Source organism: Schistocerca nitens, chromosome 1 (assembly GCF_023898315.1).
Source record: "Schistocerca nitens isolate TAMUIC-IGC-003100 chromosome 1, iqSchNite1.1, whole genome shotgun sequence".
In the NCBI taxonomy this organism is placed as follows: domain Eukaryota; kingdom Metazoa; phylum Arthropoda; class Insecta; order Orthoptera; family Acrididae; genus Schistocerca; species Schistocerca nitens.
The window spans coordinates 519,579,612-519,602,548 of NC_064614.1; the positions used below are offsets into that span (position 1 = coordinate 519,579,612).

Genomic DNA, 22,937 nt, shown 5'->3' on the forward strand with positions numbered 1-22,937 from the left:
TTTCTATTTAACCCTTGTCTATATTTGGCAGTTAAACAATACTTCTTAACTCACAGCTAAATGACGACATCTGCTGTGTCCCTGCAGACACTTGGGACACACTTCTGTGTGTTCCTATCCCCGGTACTACTATTTGCATACACCAAGCATGAGCAATTACACCTCCAACATATTTACATTATGATAGGTGTATACTGATAACTGGTAATATTATAATCAGTGCCCACCATGACGTTTGATGCCGTCTGGTGGCGTTGCGTGCAAGTATGTAAGCGGGGCAGACATAGTCGGGGTCACCCTGGCGAAGATATGGGCTGCAAATGGGGAAATCCATTGAGATAAGCGACTCTGACGAATGATGAATTATTATTACTCACAGCCTGTCAATGAGTATCTCGGACACAGCGAAGCTGGTCGAATGTTCACTTGCTATTGCCGTGACCGTCTACAGAAGGAGGTAGAAGGACAGTGAAACTACCACTAGGCGCCAAATGGTTTTACGTCCACGACTCTTCACAGAATGTGGAGTTCGAAGGCTTGTCTGCTCTGTGAAGTAGGATAGAAGCTGATTTGTGGCATCTGTGCCGAAAGAGCACAGGGCTAGTGCACGCGTAAGTGTTTCAGAGCACACCGTTTACCGTAGATTGTTGAACATGGAGCTCCGCAGCAGACCACCCCTAGGTGTTCACATGTTGACCCAACTACGTCGTCAATTACTATTGGAGAGGGCAGGGGACCATCGGGAATTCGACCGTCGATCAATGGAAACGTGTTGCCTCTTCCGGCAAATCACATTTTTGCTACACTAGGTCGATGTCAATCTATACAAAGCCGTAATCGAGGTGAACAGCTGCACGAAACGTGCAGCGTGCCACGGACGCAGGCTGTTGGGAGCAGTTTTATGCTATGTGAGACATTCTTCTGCGCTTGCATGGGACGTGTGGTAGTAATCGAAGACACGCTGACAGCTGCGAACCACCTGCATCCCATCGTGGTCGATGTCTTCCCTGACGGCAATGTCATCTTTTAGCAGTATAACTGTCCACCTGTCGGAGCCAGAACCGTGCTATAGTGGTTCGTGGAGCTTCATAGGGATCTCTTATTGATGTCTCGGCGACCAAATTCGCCTCATGTAAATCCAATGGAATCCGTCTGGGTCGCTATCGGGCGCCATCACAGCGTACGCAAATCAGTGGCCCGTTATTTATGCGAATTACATGACTTGTACGCAAACATATACGCCACATACCTCCACAAATATATGAACGGAGTTTCGGATCGCTGACACGCAGAATCCGTGATGTATTTCGATCCAAAGACTGACAAATAAGCTATTAAGCAAGTAGTTATAATGTTTTGACTCAGGCCGTGTATACAGGCCTGATCCCCTCTTGTATTCATTGTACAACAATGCATGCATCAACAGGCTAATCTGATGTATTTTATTTTCTTATGGTGTATAGTACATATTTTTATGTTGGTCATTGAGTTTGAGTATTTTCTCACTACATTCCATATTATTTATTTATAGGAATTCGCGCAATGTTTCCAAAGTTTTGATGGGCGCGGTTATTTCCTGGGACGTTTCGTACGCTCTGTATCTCATGTGAATAACACCATCTAATATCAGTAAGTCGTGCTACAATTTCATGCCAGTAACTCCAGTTTTGCAAAATGGGGTCATACTACTTCTAATAAAATGTGGGCTGTATTTTTGTGCAGCCAGCCTGAAGATGATTGGTAAATAAATAATAATTACAACCCTGCAACGAAAACGGTTCGTTTCTTCATTACGAGTTGTTGTGACATCCCCACTATGAGCTGGGAAAAGTATTTTAAAGCAGACGAAATATTCTATAAATTTGTGATATTGTTGTGTAGATCGTAAGTCATTGTAATAGATAAAGTACTAATTTTTGTACTGTCATGCCTGCTGCTTCGGTGTTACCTTTCAGCAAGACGAAGGTAAACTTGACAAAGAAAGAAAGCCGCCTACCAAATTGTAATGGATGACAGATAAAATCTACAGTGAGTCACTTGATTATCTCCAATTGTTTGTTATTAGCCATAAACTTGTTTAAGTGTTTCAAAAGATAATATTACAGTAGAGGAGCAATGGCTGTTGGGAGAGTGTTAGCTCAGAGCGGTATTGTACAAAGGCATCATCTGAAGAGAAACTATGCTGCAGCACGGGGATAGTTAGTGTTGATTGATTTGCTTTATGTGTGAGATAAATGAACATTATTCGGGTTGAGGATGGTATTTGAGTTTAATGAATCTCTAAGATGCTAAAAAAATGTATTCGTCATCAACATTATGCCATTGTGCCATCATTTGTCAGGACGCGAGATAACGCACATTATCAACTGCGTGTTGTTAGTATCTAACAGTCGTGCATTTCACCAACCAACAGACATGAAAATCAGTTTCTCCTGATTACTCCATACAAACGTATTATATTTCATTTTCCGTTAAAAAGTGCGGTCAGCTTTCGTTAGATATTTCGAAGACAAATATATTTCTTCACTTCCTCAGTTCTTCGCGTGTCACACTCATAAAAACATTAATTAGAACCTCTGAAAGTGTATTCCTTTTAAGTATGGAGTCAAACAGACATGTCTTAACCAACACTTAGTTTTAGGTACTGTTTGACAGATATAGTCACAAACGTTGAACACAAAAAGTACAGTACAGATTCAGGTTCACTAATTGACTCAGATTTGTAACCATCACGCTGTTATGTTCTGAGAATTTAAAAGACAAATAGACCTCTGACGCTGAACGTGTCACATGACATACTGCATGCACCAGCTACCCTACAGACGTGCTCCTAGAGCAGCGGTTGTACAACAAATGTGTTGTTTACAGCAAAACGGAGACCTGCCCGATATGCTGCAGAAGGTGGACACGGCCATCGTGGACCAGCAGGAGTGCTTCGACGTGTACGCCTACAACTACACCATTCACGACAGCCAGATCTGCTCGGAGGTGCCGCTGCCGGACAAGGGCGCCTGCAACGTGAGTACCTCGTGCTGGGAGACACACTTCTCTTCAACAAACGTCACACTTACATGTTTAAATAATAGAGATTGCCTCTGCACAGAAAAACCATTATTTTTGGGAAGGATAACATTTTGTCGTCAGAGATTGAGGCTGACTAAATTTTTAACATTTTGCTTTGCCAGCAGTGTCGGACGGTAGGGTGAAAACAAAGTGTCATGCTGAAAAAGTAATTGGACTTGTCCTCTAGGTTGGGAGACGGACACTTAAATAATTACCCGTCTCACGATAAGGAACTTTTTACGAAACGTCAGGAAAGTGCCTCGGGTGAAAATGGAAAAATGGAACATCGAAAACGCATTATGAACAAGGACTGACTACTTGCAACATAGAACATAAGAACTTTGGCATAGCTGGGGCTCATAATATTCTTCCAGAAGAACTCGACTGATATAGAATGGATCTACTCTCACTTCAAGAAACAGGATACCCAAGGACAGGAATTCCGGAAACAGACAAAAACATACGACACTACAGTGGACTGGAAGGTGGAAAATTGCTAATGGAGGAGGTGTCACGGTCGGTAAAAGAACAGTAGGAGTAGTAACTGACATTCAGTCAACTGATAACAGGACAGCTCCTGTAAGACTAAGACATAGATTCACAAATGCAGAATTAACATTAATTAAAACGACAAACTGCAGGGACGGATTCCTGAGTGGAATTGGGGGAAAAAGTGTCCTATGAATACGAGTCCGTAAATGGATAGTGTGCGTGCAACGACCACAAATCGTCCTGGAACGCAGTACAGAGCTACATTGCATCTACGTCACAACAGATGTTCAAATTGGTCCAGATGGGATGCAATGCACGCTTTCACTCATCGCATCGTGGACTGCCACACTCTTTCGCACGTACCGGCTTCCATCCGAATAGCTTCAGAGGCGTAGTGAATACGCTATTGAAGGGCCTACACATAGGAAACTGATGCAGTATGCACTACGCTTTTCAGATGCTTCCAGAGGTAAAAATTCAGCTGATTTAAGGGGAACCGGAGGTGGTCAAATCCAAAAAATTACGATTTTTTTTGCTACCGAAAATTAATTGGAACATTCCTCTTTAATGTAAACTTCGAATTATTGTTCTACTCGCCCTAGAAGTGGAGTTATTACCATTTTCCCCCACGCCTGCAAAGGAAATGGGCGGCCGCCGAATGCATCGAACACCCTCTCGTGACTTCCTGGCGAACTGCTTGGGATTTTCTCGGCCTGTTACGCATACAGCGCCTTATGTTACGCATACAGTGAGTGTGCAAGGTTTGGCTACATTGTTTTCAGTGAAAAATATTACCCGTATTTCCTTACAGCTTACTCCTATTTATTTCAGAATTTCGAACATCTTGCTCCATTTAATATTGTCGTACACTTTTGTTCTGGTTACGATGCCACGTTTTACTAACCGTTTGTATAAGAAGAGGAAGAACGTAGGGAAAAGATAATTAACATTAATACCAAGTTGCGATACATCAATGAATAAGAGCGCGGAATGTCGTCTCTTTGCTGTTTACCGTTTCGAATTAGTTGAGTGTTGCGCCTGTTGTTAGTAGTATTATACTTCTGGTGTAAAGCGGATAATATGCAGTATGTACAAGAATCAGGAGGGAACAATAAAACCAATTTTTCATGACTTAGCACAGCCAGAATTGTTACACAAACGTCTACACGGAAAGACGCAGAATCCTAATGAGAGCGTAAACATTTGATTTGGAAAGTGATTCCTAAAAGGGTGTTTGTAAGCATAAAAACACTGCACTTTGGCATTTATGATGCAATAGCAACCTACAACCAAGGGAACAGTGTGAAGTGTGAAATTCTGAAGGCATTAGGATTTACAGCTGGGGTGAACACTGTACGAGCACTAAGAAATATTGACAGAGAAAGGATAAGAGGAGCAGAAAGAAGAGAAAGGCATATGAAGTATGATGGAACAACAGACCAGAAAAGAAGACAGAAGAGGAAGCTTTTGGAGGATGAAGAAGAAGACCCTGATAATCCATCCTATAGTGCAGGAATGTATTGAGAAACTTTGATAGCCATTTCCCGTAAATTAGAATTTTTCGAATATAAGGAACATTTTCTCAAAATCCACTCAAGCTAGAGAGATGAAATTTTTATACAGCACTCCTAGTGGTCAAACGTTTATTGTAGCACAGCCATTTGGCAATATGTTCAGTAGTTTCATTTCAGTTTAATTATAAAGCAATTATTTGTAAAAAAATTTGGGTCATTAATAAAAAAATAATTGGAAGGAAACTAGAAAAGATACTCCAAAATCCCTCTGTCATAACTACAATACCAAACCACTCTATATGTAAAAAAAATTCAAATTTTTCTATTTGGTAGTTTATTCATAAATGTTCCTCAAACTTAGTGATTTTAACATGGGCAGCATAGGCACCTCCGGCTCCCCTTAAGTCCTGTAGGCTAGAAGGCCGTACTACGGGTCTTCGCGACCTATCCGACGTCTAGGGAAGATGATGTCGAGGTGTTTCAATATCCTTCAGAGCTCGGTGCTCCAGATGCGATGTATGCACAATCCGCAGCCTGCCGGCGCGGTTGTCTATCTGAAAGGACCCCTGATCACACAAACGCTCAAACAGGGGTTGACATGTGTGATGTGATTGCTGTGTATGACGGTACTTATTTTGGTACAGCCGTGATATCTCTCGATCGTTTCCATCTGATTTGCCATACACAAAAACCATCTCAGCTTGTTTCCTACATGAATACCGGACCAGTACGCTGCTTAGAGTACGCCACGTCAGTCACACAGCCTGCAACAGAAAAGGAACACACGGAACGTGGTCAGAGGAACTTTCACTCGTGAGCGCAATCTACCATGGCAACGATGCATTTCCGGACACATGTTCATAGAATCTTTTTTCTTCCTCCATTTCCCGTCGGGAATACACTTTGTCGGTTTTATTAACGTTCACCATGTATAACGCTAGGTGCCCCACCTGAGATAGCGGTGGATGAAAGGAAATATTTTCCATGAAATATTTGAAGAGGTAATCAGTAAGACACAAGGATGTGACACGAAACTCATTCCTTGAGACGCCAACAATGAAACCGGTAAAGCAATGACGAGGAAGGGAGAAGCAGGGACAGGAAGATTGCACGCGAAAGTAATGATAATGGAGTGAGATTTCTTCGCTCTGCAAGCACAGCGAACCTAAGGATTATGAGCACATACTTTCTTCGAAGGACATTTACAAGGCAGCTTGGGTATCACCAGACAGTAGAACAATAACACAAAATAGACCACGTTCTGGTAGATCAAAGGCACAAAACCAGCGAAATGAAGGAGAAAATCATAAGAGGCAGGCACAGGCGACTACCTAGTCTTGGCAGACGCACGGCAACGATTGGCTATAGAAAAACCAATGGGAGGAAATAAGAATAGACTATTGACGCGGACAAATTGGAAGATAATGGAAAGGCACGCGTATTTGTCACTAAGCCTCAAAACGTGTTTGAGATTCCAACAATGAAAGACAACGTCGACACTGAAGGCCAGGGGGAAATAGCAAAAACGAATGTGGAGCAGGAGCAGTAGAAGTGTGTGGTGAAAGGAAAAGGAAGCAAAATCGATGGTTCTCGAAAGAATGTGAGGAAACTGGTGAAAGAAAGAAGAGTAGCAAAAGAAAAACACTTACAGGATCAATAATGAGATATTTACTCTGCAGCGGAGTGTGCGCTGATATGAAACTTCCTGGCGCATTAAAACTGTATGCTGTACCGAGATTTGAACTTGGGAAATTGCCTTTCGCGCGCAAGTGCTCTACCATCTGAGTGACCCAAGCACAACTCACGACCCTTCCACACAGCTTCAAATCTGCCAGCACCTTGTCTCATACCTTTCAAACTTTACAGTAGCTCTCCTGCGATTGCAGAACTAGCACTCCTGGATGAAAAAATATTGCGGAGACATGGCCATGCCACAGCCTGGGCGATGTTTCCAGAATGAGAAATTCTGCAATGCATTTTTCTTCGAGGCGTTTATCACTGTACAACGCATCTTAAGAACGTAAGAGAAGACTCATCTGTTTGAAAGGAACTATAAAATTCCTGTTAATAACAAATAAATTATGGTAATATAACATTGGGTTTAAAATATAAAAGCAAAAATAAAAGAAACGAACATAAACTGGGAAATACAGTTACGAGAGAATAACTTAGCTCTTCAACAGTAGAAATTAAATCAAAACTGCATTTTTTTGTTCGTTTTCTAACACTACCACGAACAGGTCGGATGATTTTGGTTGCTGGAATTCATACTTAAGATATCAGGATGAAATACAGGTCAACTGAAGGTGTTTGGTCAGCATGAAACGAGCTCGGCCATACTTAACTGGTGAGAGCGTTACCCGAGAAGTACGGCACAGGAATCCGGTTTGGAGAGCTGATGCGACACATTCTTTTAATCGCCACAGTGAGATTAATTTTGCACACTATGTCGTTTTCTGATACAGTCCCTACCTTCTCAACACAGGAAATTACATTTCATTGCTGCTACTTCTCTTGGGTTCCCAACTCGTACTTGTTATGACCGTTTAGAAAGTTGGTAGTTAATTGGAAATCGCGTCTAAATCGAAGGGTAACATTTTTTCTCTGATTGCCCAGGATACTAACTTACTCTCTTAACGGCTAAAGAGATTCAAAAATCTGTTGTCTCAAGTATTTATGAAAGTCCATTACCATTCGCTGAGTAATGTATCAGATGAATTTCTCCATGTTAGGCTGTAAAGATTTAGCAATGGTATAGCGCACTTTGTGTTAGCGAAAAGCTATATCATATAGTTGGCAATACAGTATTAAAATTGTGAATACTGGACACTGCAATCGATGTACTGAACTTAGTGCTGTAAATTATTTCATACTGTTACTGGTCCATTCATATACAAACATAATTTTTGAAAACTTTTTCTGTGGTTGACCTTAGCTTCATTTACTGAAATTTTGCATGTTCATAATGTCCAAATGCATATATGAGTACATGTTCCGTTTATCCATCATGTCTAGAGTTCCTAAATTTACTTTTAAGCTATTCGATTACATCTAGAGAGTGTGTGCTTATGTGTGTGCTTGTGTGTGTGTGTGTGTGTGTGTGTGTGTGTGTGTGTGTGTGTGTGTGTGTGTGTGTGTGATTTATTATTGATGCCTCAACTGCACTCTGACATAGATAAAATGACTCAACATACCTCTCACGACCGGCCATTTAGTCTATGTAGAAGACCAGAATTTTGCTTTAAACACAGTGGGCTCATCCTAATCGACTGAGAAGGAACTGGGTCTCGAAATGAATTCCAACTTCTTGAAAAGAAAGGTCACACCGCTTAAATATTTTGAAATGTCTGTGTATGCATCTTCAGATTAACTGCTCAAGACGTGTTTAAACTGTCTTGCCCATTACCAGAGCCGGCCGGAGTGGCAGAGCGGTTCTAGGCGCTACAGTCTGGAGCCGCAGGACCGCTACGGTCGCAGGTTCGAATACTGCCTCGGGCATGGATGTGTGTGATGTCCTTAGGTTAGTTAGGTTTAAGTAGTTCTAAGTTCTAGGGGACTGATGACCTCAGAAGTTAAGTCCCATAGTCCTCAGAGCCATTTGAACCACCAACCATTACCAGAGGCTGCAGCAAATTGCACACTACGGACTACGCACATGGCTACGTTCTAAACTCACCACACAAGTGGCTGTACCACTCACCGGAGATCCTCGTCCCATTTCTTCTCATAGGCTGAAGCCGGTAGCGGATCTGCAGACATACTCCGAAAGCCACCGCATAGTACGTTGTGGAAGGAACCTTGCCGCGCGGTATTAGCCGAGCGGTCTAGGCGCTCCAGTCATGGACTGTGCGGCTGGTCCCGGCGGAGTTCGAGTCCTCCCTCGGGCATGAGTGTGTGTGTTTGTCCTTCGGATAATTTAGGTTAAGTAGCGTGTAAGCTTAGAGACTGATGATCTTAGCAGTTAAGTCCCATAAGATTTCACATACATTTGAAAATTTTTTTGAAGGAACCTTGTAGCACAACTAGTCATTACGTTTCCTGTTCAGCTCGGTACCAGAGCGACGGAAAAACGACTGTTTGTATGCCTTCCTGATCCTTATACGAATTGTACATTTGCGGCCGTAGGTTCGTCCTGCAGTCAGCTTCAAGTGCTGATTCTCTAAATTTTCTCAGTACCGTTTCGCGAAAAGAACTGTCTTCGATCCATGGATTCGCAGCTAAGTTCGCGAAGCATCTCCGTAATAGTCGCGTGTTGATCGGACCTACCGGTAACAAATCTAGCAACACGCCTCTGAATTACATCGTTCTTTCAATCCGATCGGGTGGGGATCCCAAACACTCCAGTAGTTCTCAAGAATGAGTCACACTAGTGTGACTTTGCAGCGCTACACCTAGATATTTGATTGATGTGACTGTGTCAAGCAGTACATACAAATGCTGTATTCCAACATAACGGGCTTGTTTATCTTGCTCCTCTTCATTAACTCGTTCCACATGTAGAGTAAGTCACCATTCATCGCACTAAGCAGAAATTTTGTCTGAATCATCCTGAATCATTCTACAGCTACTCAACGAGGATACCTTCCCGTACACCACAACGTCATCAGCAAACAGCCGTCGTTTACTGCTCACCCTGTCCGTCAAACCATTCACGTGTACTGATGCACTTCCCTGTGGTAATCACGCTAATACCCTGCTGTAGGATTAACATTCGCTGTTGAGAACAACGTATGTAAGTAGGCTGTTTAGGTTTTTTTATTGGTAACGCCACCTCAGTATGAAAATCACCGGCTGTGCCGTGTGCAGTCTGTGGCTGCTTTGCATTGTTGTAATACTCAACCATTGTAGTGTTAGGCAGCTGGCTGTGAACAGCGCGTAACGTTGCGCAGTTGGAGGTGAGCCGCCAGCAGTGGTGGATGTGGGGAGAGAGATGGCGGAGTTTTGTAATTTGTCATGAACTGCTCTATATATGATATTAAGGTAAATACATTGTTTGTTCTCTATTAATATCTTTCATTTGCTAACTATCCCTATCAGTAGTTAGTGCGTTCCATAGTTTGAATCTTTTATTTAGCTGGCAGTAGTGGCGCTCGCTGTATTGCAGTAGCTTGAGCAGCGAAGATTTTTGTGAGGTGAGTGATTTGCGAAAGGTATAGTTTAATGTTAGTCAGGGCCATTCTCTTGTAGAGATTATTGAAAGTCAGATTGCGTTGCGCTAACAAAATATTGTGTGTTGAAAGTCAGATCGCGTTGCGCTAAAAAAATATTGTGTGTCAGGTTAAGCACAGTCGTGTAAAATTGTTCAAAGGGGAAGTTTCATATGTCGACCCTTAGCCGAGGATACCTCACTGGAATCTTCTGATTTTTTCTTGTAGTTTGTGTAATTAGTGTAGATTTTGTTTATTGCTAGCGCGTAATTGTAGAGAGAATTTCCATTGTAGTTGTAGTTTTTCATTGTTGTACAGTAAAACAGGTGTGGCATGCATGTAGATTTGCACCAAGTATTTCGCAGCTGCAATTAACTAGATATTATTTTCAGTGTTATGTTAATGTGTTCTCTTATTTTTGATCTTCAAATTGTGCTTTTCTGTGTTGTCGTGTGAAATACTGTGACAATAATGGCGTGTGAAAAACGTAACACTAGGCTCCAAAGTAAATTGAGAAATGACAGCGAAGACGAAAGCAGTGTGTTAGCGCCACCGAGTAATGAATTAACTGATGTTCAAAGTAATAATTTGGTAATTGTGCATACGGAAATGGAGCGGGCGGCAAACAATGGTGTAGACAGCGAAACAATTAGAGAACAGGGAAGCATTATCGATCGATCGGTCGGCAATAGCTCGGCTCAGGAATCCGAAATGACACGAGACGATCTCACAAATACTGTAGATTCAGGTTTTGGGTCCTCACCGTTTTCTCAAATAAGTCAAGACACATTTTCTGCTTGTCAAAATGTGAATGTTGCCGGTGCAACTTCACTGCCGAAAAGCACTGAGGAACGTGTTTCAGACACCAGTGCATTGCTATTACAATTAATGCAACAAATGGGACAAAAGCTTGAAAAATTAGACACAATGGAACAAAATCTTCAAAAGTTAGACATAACGCTTGAACAAAATCAGAGTCAAACACAGCAACAGTTAGACGCAATGGAACAAAAGCTTCAAAAGTTAGACTCAGTGGAAAATAAGCTTGAACAAACACGTGAAGATTTAACTACCGAGTTACATAATATTGAATCGAAATGTCAAAAAGTCTGTAATGATGTAAAAACACAAATTTGTGAGCATTTTCAACCTATTTTTTCGCGGCATGAAAATGCATTACAGAATCACGAAGCAGCCATAAAAGAACTGCAAACCATTGTTCATGAAAATCATGAGACCTTGTCGGCTAAAATTGACTCAGTTGCATCTACCGATTCGGTTACGCAACTTGCAAAAACTCAAGAAAACTTAAAGGACACAGTAGATTCGATTTCAACACAAATGGACACTCTGAAACTTGGTTCAGAAAAACACACTGAGGAAATGTGTTCACTATCGGAGAAAGTAGCCGAACTTTCGGATCAGTTCACTAACTTATCTACGAAGGTAGATGATAATCTGAACGACACAAAACCGGTAGTCTTTAATGACACAGAAGAGTATGAAGAAATTAGAAAATTCAAACAAAATCAAAATCAAATCAATACACAGTACAAAAGAGAAATCCGCGAAGTACAAGATCAGCTGACACAGGTAATACGAGAATTACGTATTTCAGAGGACACTCGCGCCCCAATACGGGAAGAGGGACATAGAAATACGGAACAACCACAAAATAATAACACAGGACACTTCGGAAATTATAAAAGAAATTGGCAAGGCACACCGAATTTTGAGATGGAACCGCCGACACGACGTAACAATGACCGATATGCGACTCGCCGACATGATGACTTTGACTATAAGCTGTTCATTACTACACGTAAATTCAAAACGTTTAAAAATTCTGCCAACGACATTCATCCACAAGCGTGGCTCCATCAATTCTCTCATTGTTTTCCCCCTAACTGGTCATTAGAACACAGATTAGAATTTATGTGTGGCTATTTAGAGAATGAACCAGCTGTAAGAATGCGTTCGGTCATTCACGATTGTCATAGTGAAGGAGAATTTTACCATGCCTTCCTCTCAGCATATTGGTCTCAAGCCACACAAGACCGAGTAAAACATGGCATCATAATGATGAAACATTTCGAACAATCTGAATTCTCCAGTCTTGTGAAATATTTTGAAGACATGTTGCACAAGAATCAGTACCTGTCAAACCCATACAGCCCCTCAGAACTCATCCGCATTTGCTTAATCAAACTGCCTGAACATTTGCGACATATTATTTTGGCAGGACGTTGCAAAGACGACATTGAAGCTTTTCAGGGACTCCTGCAAGAACTGGAAATTGACACTGACAATCGCGGAACGCAGGAGCACAACAATTACAGATTACATCCGTCGCAATTCCGCGATGAAAGAAATAATAACTGGACGCGACAAGGCTATTCTCACAACACAAATCGTGACCGAAACAGACACCACCCGTATAACAACCGTTGGCAGAGTAGTAATAATTACAGGGAAAGATCACCTCTCCGCGGTAATGACTATCACAGAGACAATCAGAGAAACAGACAATATGGGAACCAAAACAATTATTATTACGAGGGACAGAATAACTTTAGACGCAACGGTCCAGCGCGCAGTTACGATTCAGGGAGAAATTCTCCACCACTTAACCGACAAGAAAGAAACCACAGAAACTACCGACATGACGACAGACGATGTGATCGTAACGACAGACCTGAATTGCATCAGAACTGGCGGGATTCAAACAGAGCTGGGCCCTCTCGGCAAGGCGAATTTGTAGAAGTTCGGTCTCCTAATCCGAATAACGACGCGCGCCAGCAAAGAAACAGACAATGACTCGCACAGCAGGCAGCCGCGTGCGCCCGCTGGCTCCGAGAAAAATAACACAGGCGCTAACCTTGAGAAAAATTCCAGTATTCTTTACCGACGTATACTACTTGACAATTGCATTGTTGAAACTCTGCGTACTATGAAGAGCAAAGGTTTGCACCACATTTCACAGGTAAAACCGTTTATTGAAAGATAATCTACTTTTTTTAATGCAAAATTTTGGTTTACTTGCAAATACATTATGGATTCAAGGTGCTTTCTGAGCGATACCAGATGACACAGTGGTTAGTTTATTTGACAGCTATACGACTATATCACGACGCTACTAATGTGTGACACAATTTACCTTGTTGCTTTGCGGTGTATCTGTTTTATATCTGCACAGTTTTTCTGAATTCTTCTGGAAAGTAAAACATATTTTAGTAGTAACTTTTGTAGTATAGCTACAATGAGACAGGGTTTTCCGTAGCACAACAATACGTTACAGTACAGTACTTTCTTCATCACAACAATAAGCGTAATAACTAAGATATCTATACGCAAAGCATTTCAATTTGGTGTATCATGAGGTAAGTACATTGACTTCTGCAGAACTTAGCTTTCGGAAGACGATAACTACGACACTGCCACAGAGATTATGTTGCAACAAGACGCACATTTAGCGCTACAGTACACGTATTTGAGTGATTATTTTCGCACTTAAAACATTTTTTTTAAGATATTTGAAGTGCAATGATACAAGGGTTTTCCGTGATACATTTCATTCCATTGCTGTAATCTGTAACACCTGAGGGTATAATTACATTAATCCTCAGGGGGGTACACGTTTACTTTGTGTACCATGTGTGTGGCAACCACAAGGAACCCTAGCTAATATGGTATTTGCTTATACAACTTTACACATCGGTACCATATTTCTCCAACACAGTATTACACAGCTATCAGATCATTTAACTGAAAGACAAAATTTTTTTTACTACGTCAGTGACAGATGTTTACGCAATTATACCGTTGGATAACTTCACACTTACGAAATTGTATTTTGTCTGTACTTTGTAAACTGTTCATATTTTTTCGGAACCATTGTGATAATATGTGAGCTTTGAATGATGTATTTGGTATGGGATCATGATTTTTAAAGTACGTTTGAGGTAGATAACACTTTTGAAATGAGCAGAGAATTTTTTTTAGGTTTTGAAACTATTGGAGGAAGCTACGACGATTTTGAGATTTGACTGAGGTGTTATGATGTTATTTTTTACGACGACGATGTGTATTATGTTGTTGAGGTATGTTTATGATTAGTAAGCTAATGTTATATGAAGAATTTGATTATGCTATGTATCTAATGATGAAGTATTGAAGAAGCGTCGACGAATTTGTATATGTGTAATAAGGTAAGGAGTAATGAGTAGCGGTTAGGAACTCTGCCTTGTGAAGACGTATGTTGGAAACCGAGAATCGTACTTTTAGAATTATGAAATGTGTGTAAATGCGTGAATGTATCACAATGCCGACGAAAATTTTTTGGACACTGTTATATTCATAGGATTTTGTTTTTACAGATTTGCAACGCTAATTCTTGACCTGTGAAATATTTAAGACTGCCATTGTAGTGGAAACTGCTGTCGTAAATATTTCCGTACGAAAGTTAAGTGACCACCTGCACGTAATGCGTCGCGGGCACCCACCTGGGCGACAGCCGCCCGAACAAAAAAAAAAGGGGGCCATTAGCCTTCCAGCGGCACAGGTAGAAGAAAAAGCCATTAGGGGAAGCCATTATAATTGCTATTGACGTTCCTTTGTAGAAAGCATCGCAAAAACGACACGGTCGAACTTGAAAACGATGAGAAACATTTCACGGCTATTGTCGTGTTAATTGAGAGAAATACCATATGGCTAGTGAATGACGTTTCACGCCTTGCTTTGCCCATTTTGGTTAATATCTAGTTTCTAGCTGCACTGCAGCACTGGTTAAAATAAAATTTTATAGATGTACTAATTTAAATATTTTCTGTCTACAGATCTATTAAATAATAATTTTGTAATCCACATTCTAAAAAAAAAAAAAAAAAAAAAAGGAGCACTTGGAAAGGAAAGAACAATAAGAAGGGACTAGTAACAGTAACTGCACACATAATTTTCTTTTCAAGTATATGGTAATATTTTTTTTACAATACGTTGTTGTGGTGCACCACTTTAATTACTTAGACATTAAGATGTGATTATACATTTCCCTTATCTGCATTGTTATCTTTAGTCTACTATTTTTTCTGCTTGAGCTATGTCATGTTTAGGTATAAGTTGCTGCTGTTTGCCAGGCATAGTGTTATTGAATTTGACTTTGTATTATTCTGTTAAGCCAGTTTTACTAATGATTTCTTGTTATTATTTGTTGCACATTACCTTAGATTAGTTGTAATATTACAATTGCTTTGCTAATTTCTAAAATGCTGCTTCCTTTGCAAATCTGCAATTTTTGTCATTGCTGTTTGCGTTTATTGTTTTATGTGTTGCTGCATTGCCTCGTCCCTTAGTTTAGCATCTGAGCTCAGTAGATTTAAGTTAGCTTAAGAGGGGGTAGACTATATAAGAGACTGTGTTGCGATGAATTGGAAGAAATGCATTGAGAAATCATACGAAAAAAGTACAGAAAGCAGGTATAGGTAGGATTTTCTTGGAAATAAATAATGAGGTAAGAAATATGTGAAATAAATACAGAAAGCATGCTTGGATAGGATTTTTTTGGTGGAAGCAAAGGTTGAAATAAGACGAAAGATCTATGGAATGAAGTTTTGGGTTGGACTGCAGTACCAAAAACGAACCCTGTCCTTTCCATTGTGTTATCCCACTATGTGTTTGTGTTCCCTTGTGTATTTGTGTACTTCCTGTCTTTAGTTGTTTATCTGATAAGACCTATGTTGTAGAATTTTTCTAATACCATGTTATTTACTTTGTAAAGATGTTTATACAGTATTTGTTCTGTTTTGTTTTAATGCTCATGTGGAAGTTGATATTCCAAAAGTTATTCTGATCTTTATGTATGTACTTATGTCATTATTTTTGTAACACTGATGTATATGTTTATTTCTATTCTTTTGTAAAGCCCCTATTACTACGAATGTTATCTCTACTATTATGTTTTTAATGATGTTTTCTGTACCCTTGTAATTGTATTCTTATGTTATAAAATTGTAATTGACACCAGGTCATCAAATTAAGTAACTTGTAAGTTACATTTCACTGCACACGTTTCTGTTGGTCATAGTATATGGACAATATGTGAGAAGTAGGGAGTGATAGTGTTTGCATGTGATTTAATGATTCAGCAAGGGACTGGATAACAGCATTGCTGGTTCTGAGGACAATTCCAAAAACTTTGTGAGTGCACAAGTGGTGGTTATGGACTTGCTACATTATCCGCAAGACTCTTCGATGGTGATTGTGCACCTGCACAGTCACAACAGATGGTTGCTGGCCATCTCTACAAGGACTACAGTGGGTCTGCACCTATGGTGGCCCACCAGTACCGTCATTTCTACAAGGACTACAGTGGGTCTGCACCTCTGGTGGCCCACCAATACCATTATTTCTACAAGGACTACAGTGGGTCTACACCTTTGATGACTCACCAGTACCATTATTTCTACAAGGACTGCAGTGGGTCTGCACCTCTGGTGGCCCACCAATACCGTAATCTCTACCAGGACTACAGTGGGTCTGCTCTGTGATGACCTACCAAACGATATTCTTCAAAACTTCGATTGACTCCGCTGTGGGTTTGCTCTGTTGTGGCCCATTACCTGCCTGCATGTCAAGAGTCAGCACTGTCTTTCCGTTGGAAGGACAACGATACTTCTTCAAGACTGCATGGAAATCCACTACTTCCGTGTGCATTTTCTTTTACTGCTCAGACTTTGAGAAAAACACTGCAATGTGATGAATGATCAGGACTGTCTTTATGGACTGTGAGAAAATTTTAGCTTTTGACCAACATTGTATCAATAAGTGTGTGCATTTGATTTCTTTGTTATTGTAATTACGATTATGAAAAATTTTAACAAATATGTATTGGCCAGTGCCCAACAAAATTTGTAAAATTTTTTTGTGGGGAGCATGGGGGCTATGTAAGTAGGCTGTTTAGGTTTTTTTATTGGTAACGCCACCTCAGTATGAAAATCACCGGCTGTGCCGTGTGCAGTCTGTGGCTGCTTTGCATTGTTGTAATACTCAACCATTGTAGTGTTAGGCAGCTGGCTGTGAACAGCGCGTAACGTTGCGCAGTTGGAGGTGAGCCGCCAGCAGTGGTGGATGTGGGGAGAGAGATGGCGGAGGTTTGTAATTTGTCATGAACTGCTCTATATATGATATTAAGGTAAATACATTGTTTGTTCTCTATTAATATCTTTCATTTGCGAACTATCCCTATCAGTAGTTAGTGCGTTCCATAGTTTGAATCTTTTATTTAGCTGGCAGTAGTGGCGCTCGCTGTATTGCAGTAGCTTGAGCAGCGAAGATTTTTGTGAGGTGAGTGATTTGCGAAAGGTATAGTTTAATGTTAGTCAGGGCCATTCTCTTGTAGAGATTATTGAAAGTCAGATTGCGTTGCGCTAACAAAATATTGTGTGTTGAAAGTCAGATCGCGTTGCGCTAAAAAAATATTGTGTGTCAGGTTAAGCACAGTCGTGTAAAATTGTTCAAAGGGGAAGTTTCACGTACTGTGTTCTGTTACTTATGAAGTGTTCGACTTACTCATGTATCTGTGAACGCAACTAGGGGTGGCCTAGTGTGGGATAGGTGACAAAAAATTCTGGTATAAGAGGTAGGAAAGAAAGACATTTCGGTCGTTTTGGGGTGCCTCTTGATCTACTGTTTGGAAATAATTTGTTTTCCAGCAGAACCACAACAATTTTAGTACAAAAACTGATCACGAGATGCCATAACTCAGCCCAACGCCTGAGGAAATAATATTTTCAGCGTAGTTTCCGCAATGATGGGATTGAACCACGGACCTTCTAACCAGAAAATAGTAGCTGACTCCGGTCCAGTAAATTTGTACTGAAGTTGTTGTGAGACTATATTACTTTCATAAAATATGGGATGTGTTAAATTAAATTTCAAACTTCACGACATAAAATTGTCTGACAGTGAATCTAAATTTGAGGCTGCGCCATGGGCACGCCTCGTCCTCTGGGTAGAGTATTTCTGTTCCAGAGTCCTGTGGCCTTCATAATCACTGTAGTTCTTCATTTGGTTATTGTGGAATGAAAACCGCTAACACCACTATGCCAGACTCTTTATTTGGGACGACAACCGGTTTCGTAGCTTAAAGGCACATCTTCACAAAAGGGAGAATATTTATTAAAAAACTGCATTTTACTCCAACTGACCGAAAGTACAAATAAATACTCGCATAACACTGAATGTCCAAGTAATAGTAATATTCCTATGAGCCTACTGTTGTATGTTGTCATAAACAACCTCAGGAAATCAGATTGGAACCAACAACAAAATCGGGCTGAAAATAAATACGACGAAATGTTCCCGTAAGAATCACATCTTCAGTGTTGATTAAACTTACTAAAACTCAGGATAAAGCTCTCATAGCACCGTATGAGTTCCAGTAATCGATGTAGTACCAACCCTGTAGGAATAAACAGCAAGCAGGCTACTCCGTGCAGGCATGCACAGCGCCATCGTGGTGCTACAACGAGAACCACTCGTAGTCTCACTCCGCATTCTCGCGTCCCGACATGGCCGGTTGGGTAACTTCTTTACAAAGCCAGATTCGTTGTGTCAGTAAGCGTCGGCAATCGGTTGTTACTTAATTATCAATGGACACAACATTATTGGCTTACAGCATGTCATACCTGAGTAAACATCTGACCATCATAAGAAATGTAACATCATGCTAATATATAAAATAATTCAGTGATATCTATCTAAACGCCGCCCCCCCCTCTCACTCACCCTAGGAAAAGCCACTCTTTCTTGAAGGTAAAAAGATAAAGAAAAATAAAAAAACGTAAATGGCAATGGATTCAACTCATTACATAGGCACTGCGAAACCTGTTATTGTGTTGAGAGACAGATCCACCCGGAAAAAGTAACCTCTCTCAAGGCCAAGTAAACGTGTAAAAGCTACTATAGCCGATTTCGTACAAAATAATGAAACAATAATAGTAACAGGAAAGACGAAAGAATAACAACAAAATTAAAAGGTCATGCCAGATGACAGTAAGGGGTTGGCGGTAACCTATAAGTGTGCTTAGAAAGTGAGGGTCATACCTTGAGAAGAAACAAAACTAGTACTAACATGCAACAATATTACAGGGGATGTGGATCTGTCGAGTATTGTTAAGACAATCAACATCAGCTAACATATTACGATGTCTCAGTTCTATCTGTCGACTGAGTTTACGTTCGCGAAGGTGATTTATGCAACTTACTATCTCGAATTCTTCCAGGGTATTAAGAGTGAGCGCTTTCTTCTCCCTGTGCAGTGTCTTTTACAGTATCATTTGCTACAGTTGTCTATCCTTTTGGTCAAATGCGCACTTTGTCAGTTGTAGACAATCGCCGTAGTTGATCAGGTAAACACAAGAAAAAACACAGAGGCAGTAAAAATAATATAGCAGAAAACCAGCAAAAGAAAAGCTAGGCTAAGTGCTAAGAAACGCAGCTGTACGAAGCACAACAGCAAATCATACTTTAAGATTTGGTTAACTGTGTTTCGCTAAGTGCAATGTGGTGACACTCGATTACAAAATAAAATTTTAGTAAGGGTCCATTGAAGGAAACGGAACGTACTGAATATCATAAAATAGATTAGCACTTCTTGAAAACTTCATTATGAAACCTACTTTTAGCGATTACAATAATCTTTACAAAATTCACATCTTATAAAAATAATAACTCTGTTATGTAATTCGTTAAAGGGTGGTAAAGCACCGGTGAATCTGTGACTGAGTCCAAGCCGTGCGAAAAGGTTATGCTGTTTAACCTGGTCTCGACAATCGCACTGAGAGACCAGAATAAATGTAGAAAAATTTAATGACAATGGTGATGTGTTTGTGATAAATTTTCAGTGCTCCTTTACACTGAACCGCAATACTGCAGATTATAAAACAAATGTGTTTTATTATTAATTTGTAAACTATTCGAGATAACAGCTCACTCCTAAAAGAGCACCCTTATATGAAGGCATTTACCATCGATAAACAATTAAGTTGCATTTTATTATACCGATAATTATAATAAACCATTCCAACAATGGTGTGTTTCTGTGAATCCCCGGTGCTCTCATGAAATCTTGTGAGGGCATCATATTGAATGCTAACGAAAATTGATAATCATGTGGCCGTCGATACTGTCAAAATGACGTCTCGTCTGCGGGAATCATTGTGAAATTCTCGAATGCTACACTGGCAATGATAATCATAGACCATATATAACATATACCAAGCATATCCGTATCTCTGACGTGTTAACGCTTGAAACCAACATGTAAGTCACGTGACTAGGCGCAGAAAGTTGAGTTAGTCATTACACGTTGAGTGAAGTGGAGTTGACAGTCACAGTTTCTCTCATTTACAGCTTTAATCAAGCTTTGATTTTGACAATTCAGCGAACTGTAGTACTATTCTTTTCCCCGCGCTGTTCGGAGGTGCGAGTCCTCCCTCGGGGCCGGCCTGGGTGGCCGTGCGGTTCTAGGCGCTGCAGTCTGGAACCGCGAGACCGCTACGGTCGCAGGTTCGAATCCAACCTCGGGCATGGATGTTTGTGATGTCCTTAGGTTAGTTAGGTTTAAGTAGTTGTAAGTTATAGTGAACTGATGACCTCAGAAGTTAGGTCCCATAGTGCTCAGAGCCATTTGAACCATTTGAACCTCCCTCGGGCCCGAGTGTGTGTGTTGTCCTTAGCGTAAGTTAGTTTAAGTTAGTTTAAGTAGTGTGTAAGCCTAGGGACTGATGACCTCAGCAGTTTGGTCCCATAGGAACTTTCCACAAATTTCCAGATTTTTTTTTCCTAATTTCTCCGAAATTCATGATAACAAAGCAGTGGTTTTCCTTCTTACATGTGGTCAAGTTGAAACGTGTTGACAATTCTTTTAACAAGCGACAGAATGACTGTTCATTAGTAAAAACGTTTCTTTAGCACTGTGAATTCTTGTAGTTAACCGCGTCGGCAGCATTAGAAGACAAAATAACAACGCAGCATTAGTTTTCTAATGGTTCCACAAGAATACGTGTGAAATACTTCAGTAAGCTTTTGTAGGAAAGGAAATCCTTTTATGTGCATAATGTCCTGTATTTGCATAAAATAAGCACATATGTTTTCTGACTTTTTCCTAATCCAGTACTGATACCGAAACGCTATTATGATAGGTAGCGTAATATATATTACAAAACGTTGATTATACTGGTGTAGTGCTGGATGTTAACGATATGTCGTCTCGAAAGCTTAGTCATTCACCGAGTTTTACATCCAAAGACCAAGATCCATTCTAACTTTCAACTTATGGAAATACCTTTGCAAGTATTTTAAACTGATTCCCTTACACAACTGAGATTTTCGTGACATTATGTAATCTGTAGGACAAAACAAGACTCATCTGAGCATATGTGAAGGTCTTTACTCCTGCACCTAGTAAACAGCTCAATATGTGATCTGTAACAAAAGTGTCATGAATTTTTCACTATAAATGCGTAATGACATACTCGGCTTCGTGTTGCGAGTCACATGACTTAGATATTAGTTTTAGTAAAATGACGTCATGCGCAGTCTATGTTATCTGTGATCTGTGATAATAATACTATAGACAACCAAAGATCACATTGCCTGGATTCAGAACCTTTGCGGTGTGAAATGTCGATTATTAAGGACTTCTGTCTGAAGAATATCCAGAGTACGACAATTCGAGTAAAAAGAGAACTGACGTTACACTCATCGAATACCAAAACTAAATTAGATACCTTGCATCATCTTACAAAAGAACCGATTCTTTGAAAAAAATACTGAGTTTTGTATGAGAGTGGGTCAGTCCCCTCAGCTGTTACGACCTACTGCCAATTTTCTCTTCGTTCTTACGGTAGTTAAGTTTATACATCTGTTTTCTTATACCTTGTGTGCAGGGTGACTCCGGCAGCCCGATGCTGGTGGACGGCGTCGTGGTGGGGCTGGCGTCGTGGCAGCAGGGCTGCGCCCTCGAGGGCTACCCCACCGTCTACACCAGGGTCTCACACTTCGTGGACTGGATTGAGGAGAACAAGAAATAGACAACGCACGTTGTCACCTAGAAGACTCACACTTATAGGCTTACTTCCTGTTATTTTCATCTTTGGATGTTTATCATATGTTAACACATTTTTCAGGAGTCGCATGCTTTTTTCCACGTCCTTTATCTGACTGTTTCCTCCTACCGTTTTATTGTGACCTTTCATTACAAGAACAGTGGTATGGTAGGTGTTGTTCGAAGTCACTATAGTTAGTATTTCATCGGTACACATCAGTAATTTTATATGGAGGCGAAAAGTATCTTGTGTTTGACTTCATTTCGCATGTAATTAAACTGAAATTCTGATAAATTTTCAGATGAATGTGGTTTACTTCACTTGTTTCTTTATTACAGTATCTGAGTGGACAGTGAGACGGCTTCTCATGCCGGGGGGCCTGGGTTCGATTCCCGGCTGCGTTAGGTATTTTCTCCGCTCAGGGACTGGATGTTTGTGTTGTTTTCATCATCATAATTTCTCATCCTCATCGACGCAAAAGTCGCCGAAGTGGCATCACCTGAAAAGATTTGCACCAGGCGATCAGGTCTACCCGCCGGGAGGCCGTCGCCACACGACATTTCCTTTCCTTTTTTTTTCTTGAAAATTTGTTCGTTCGCTATCAAGTGGTAATTTTT

General features: G+C 40.5%; 1 protein-coding gene across 1 annotated transcript in view; it reads left to right on the plus strand.

Annotated features, from left to right (window-relative positions):
* LOC126236203 (mite allergen Der p 3-like) overlaps nucleotides 1-22,624 on the plus strand; it is a 44,271-nt gene extending 21,647 nt beyond the window's left edge. The window contains exons 5-6 of the mRNA XM_049945317.1: nucleotides 2,869-3,018; nucleotides 22,162-22,624. Coding sequence (XP_049801274.1) covers nucleotides 2,869-3,018; nucleotides 22,162-22,305 — 294 coding nt within the window. The 3' untranslated portion in view covers nucleotides 22,306-22,624. The remainder of the gene's footprint in view (nucleotides 1-2,868; nucleotides 3,019-22,161) is intronic.
* Nucleotides 22,625-22,937: the final 313 nt, after the last annotated feature.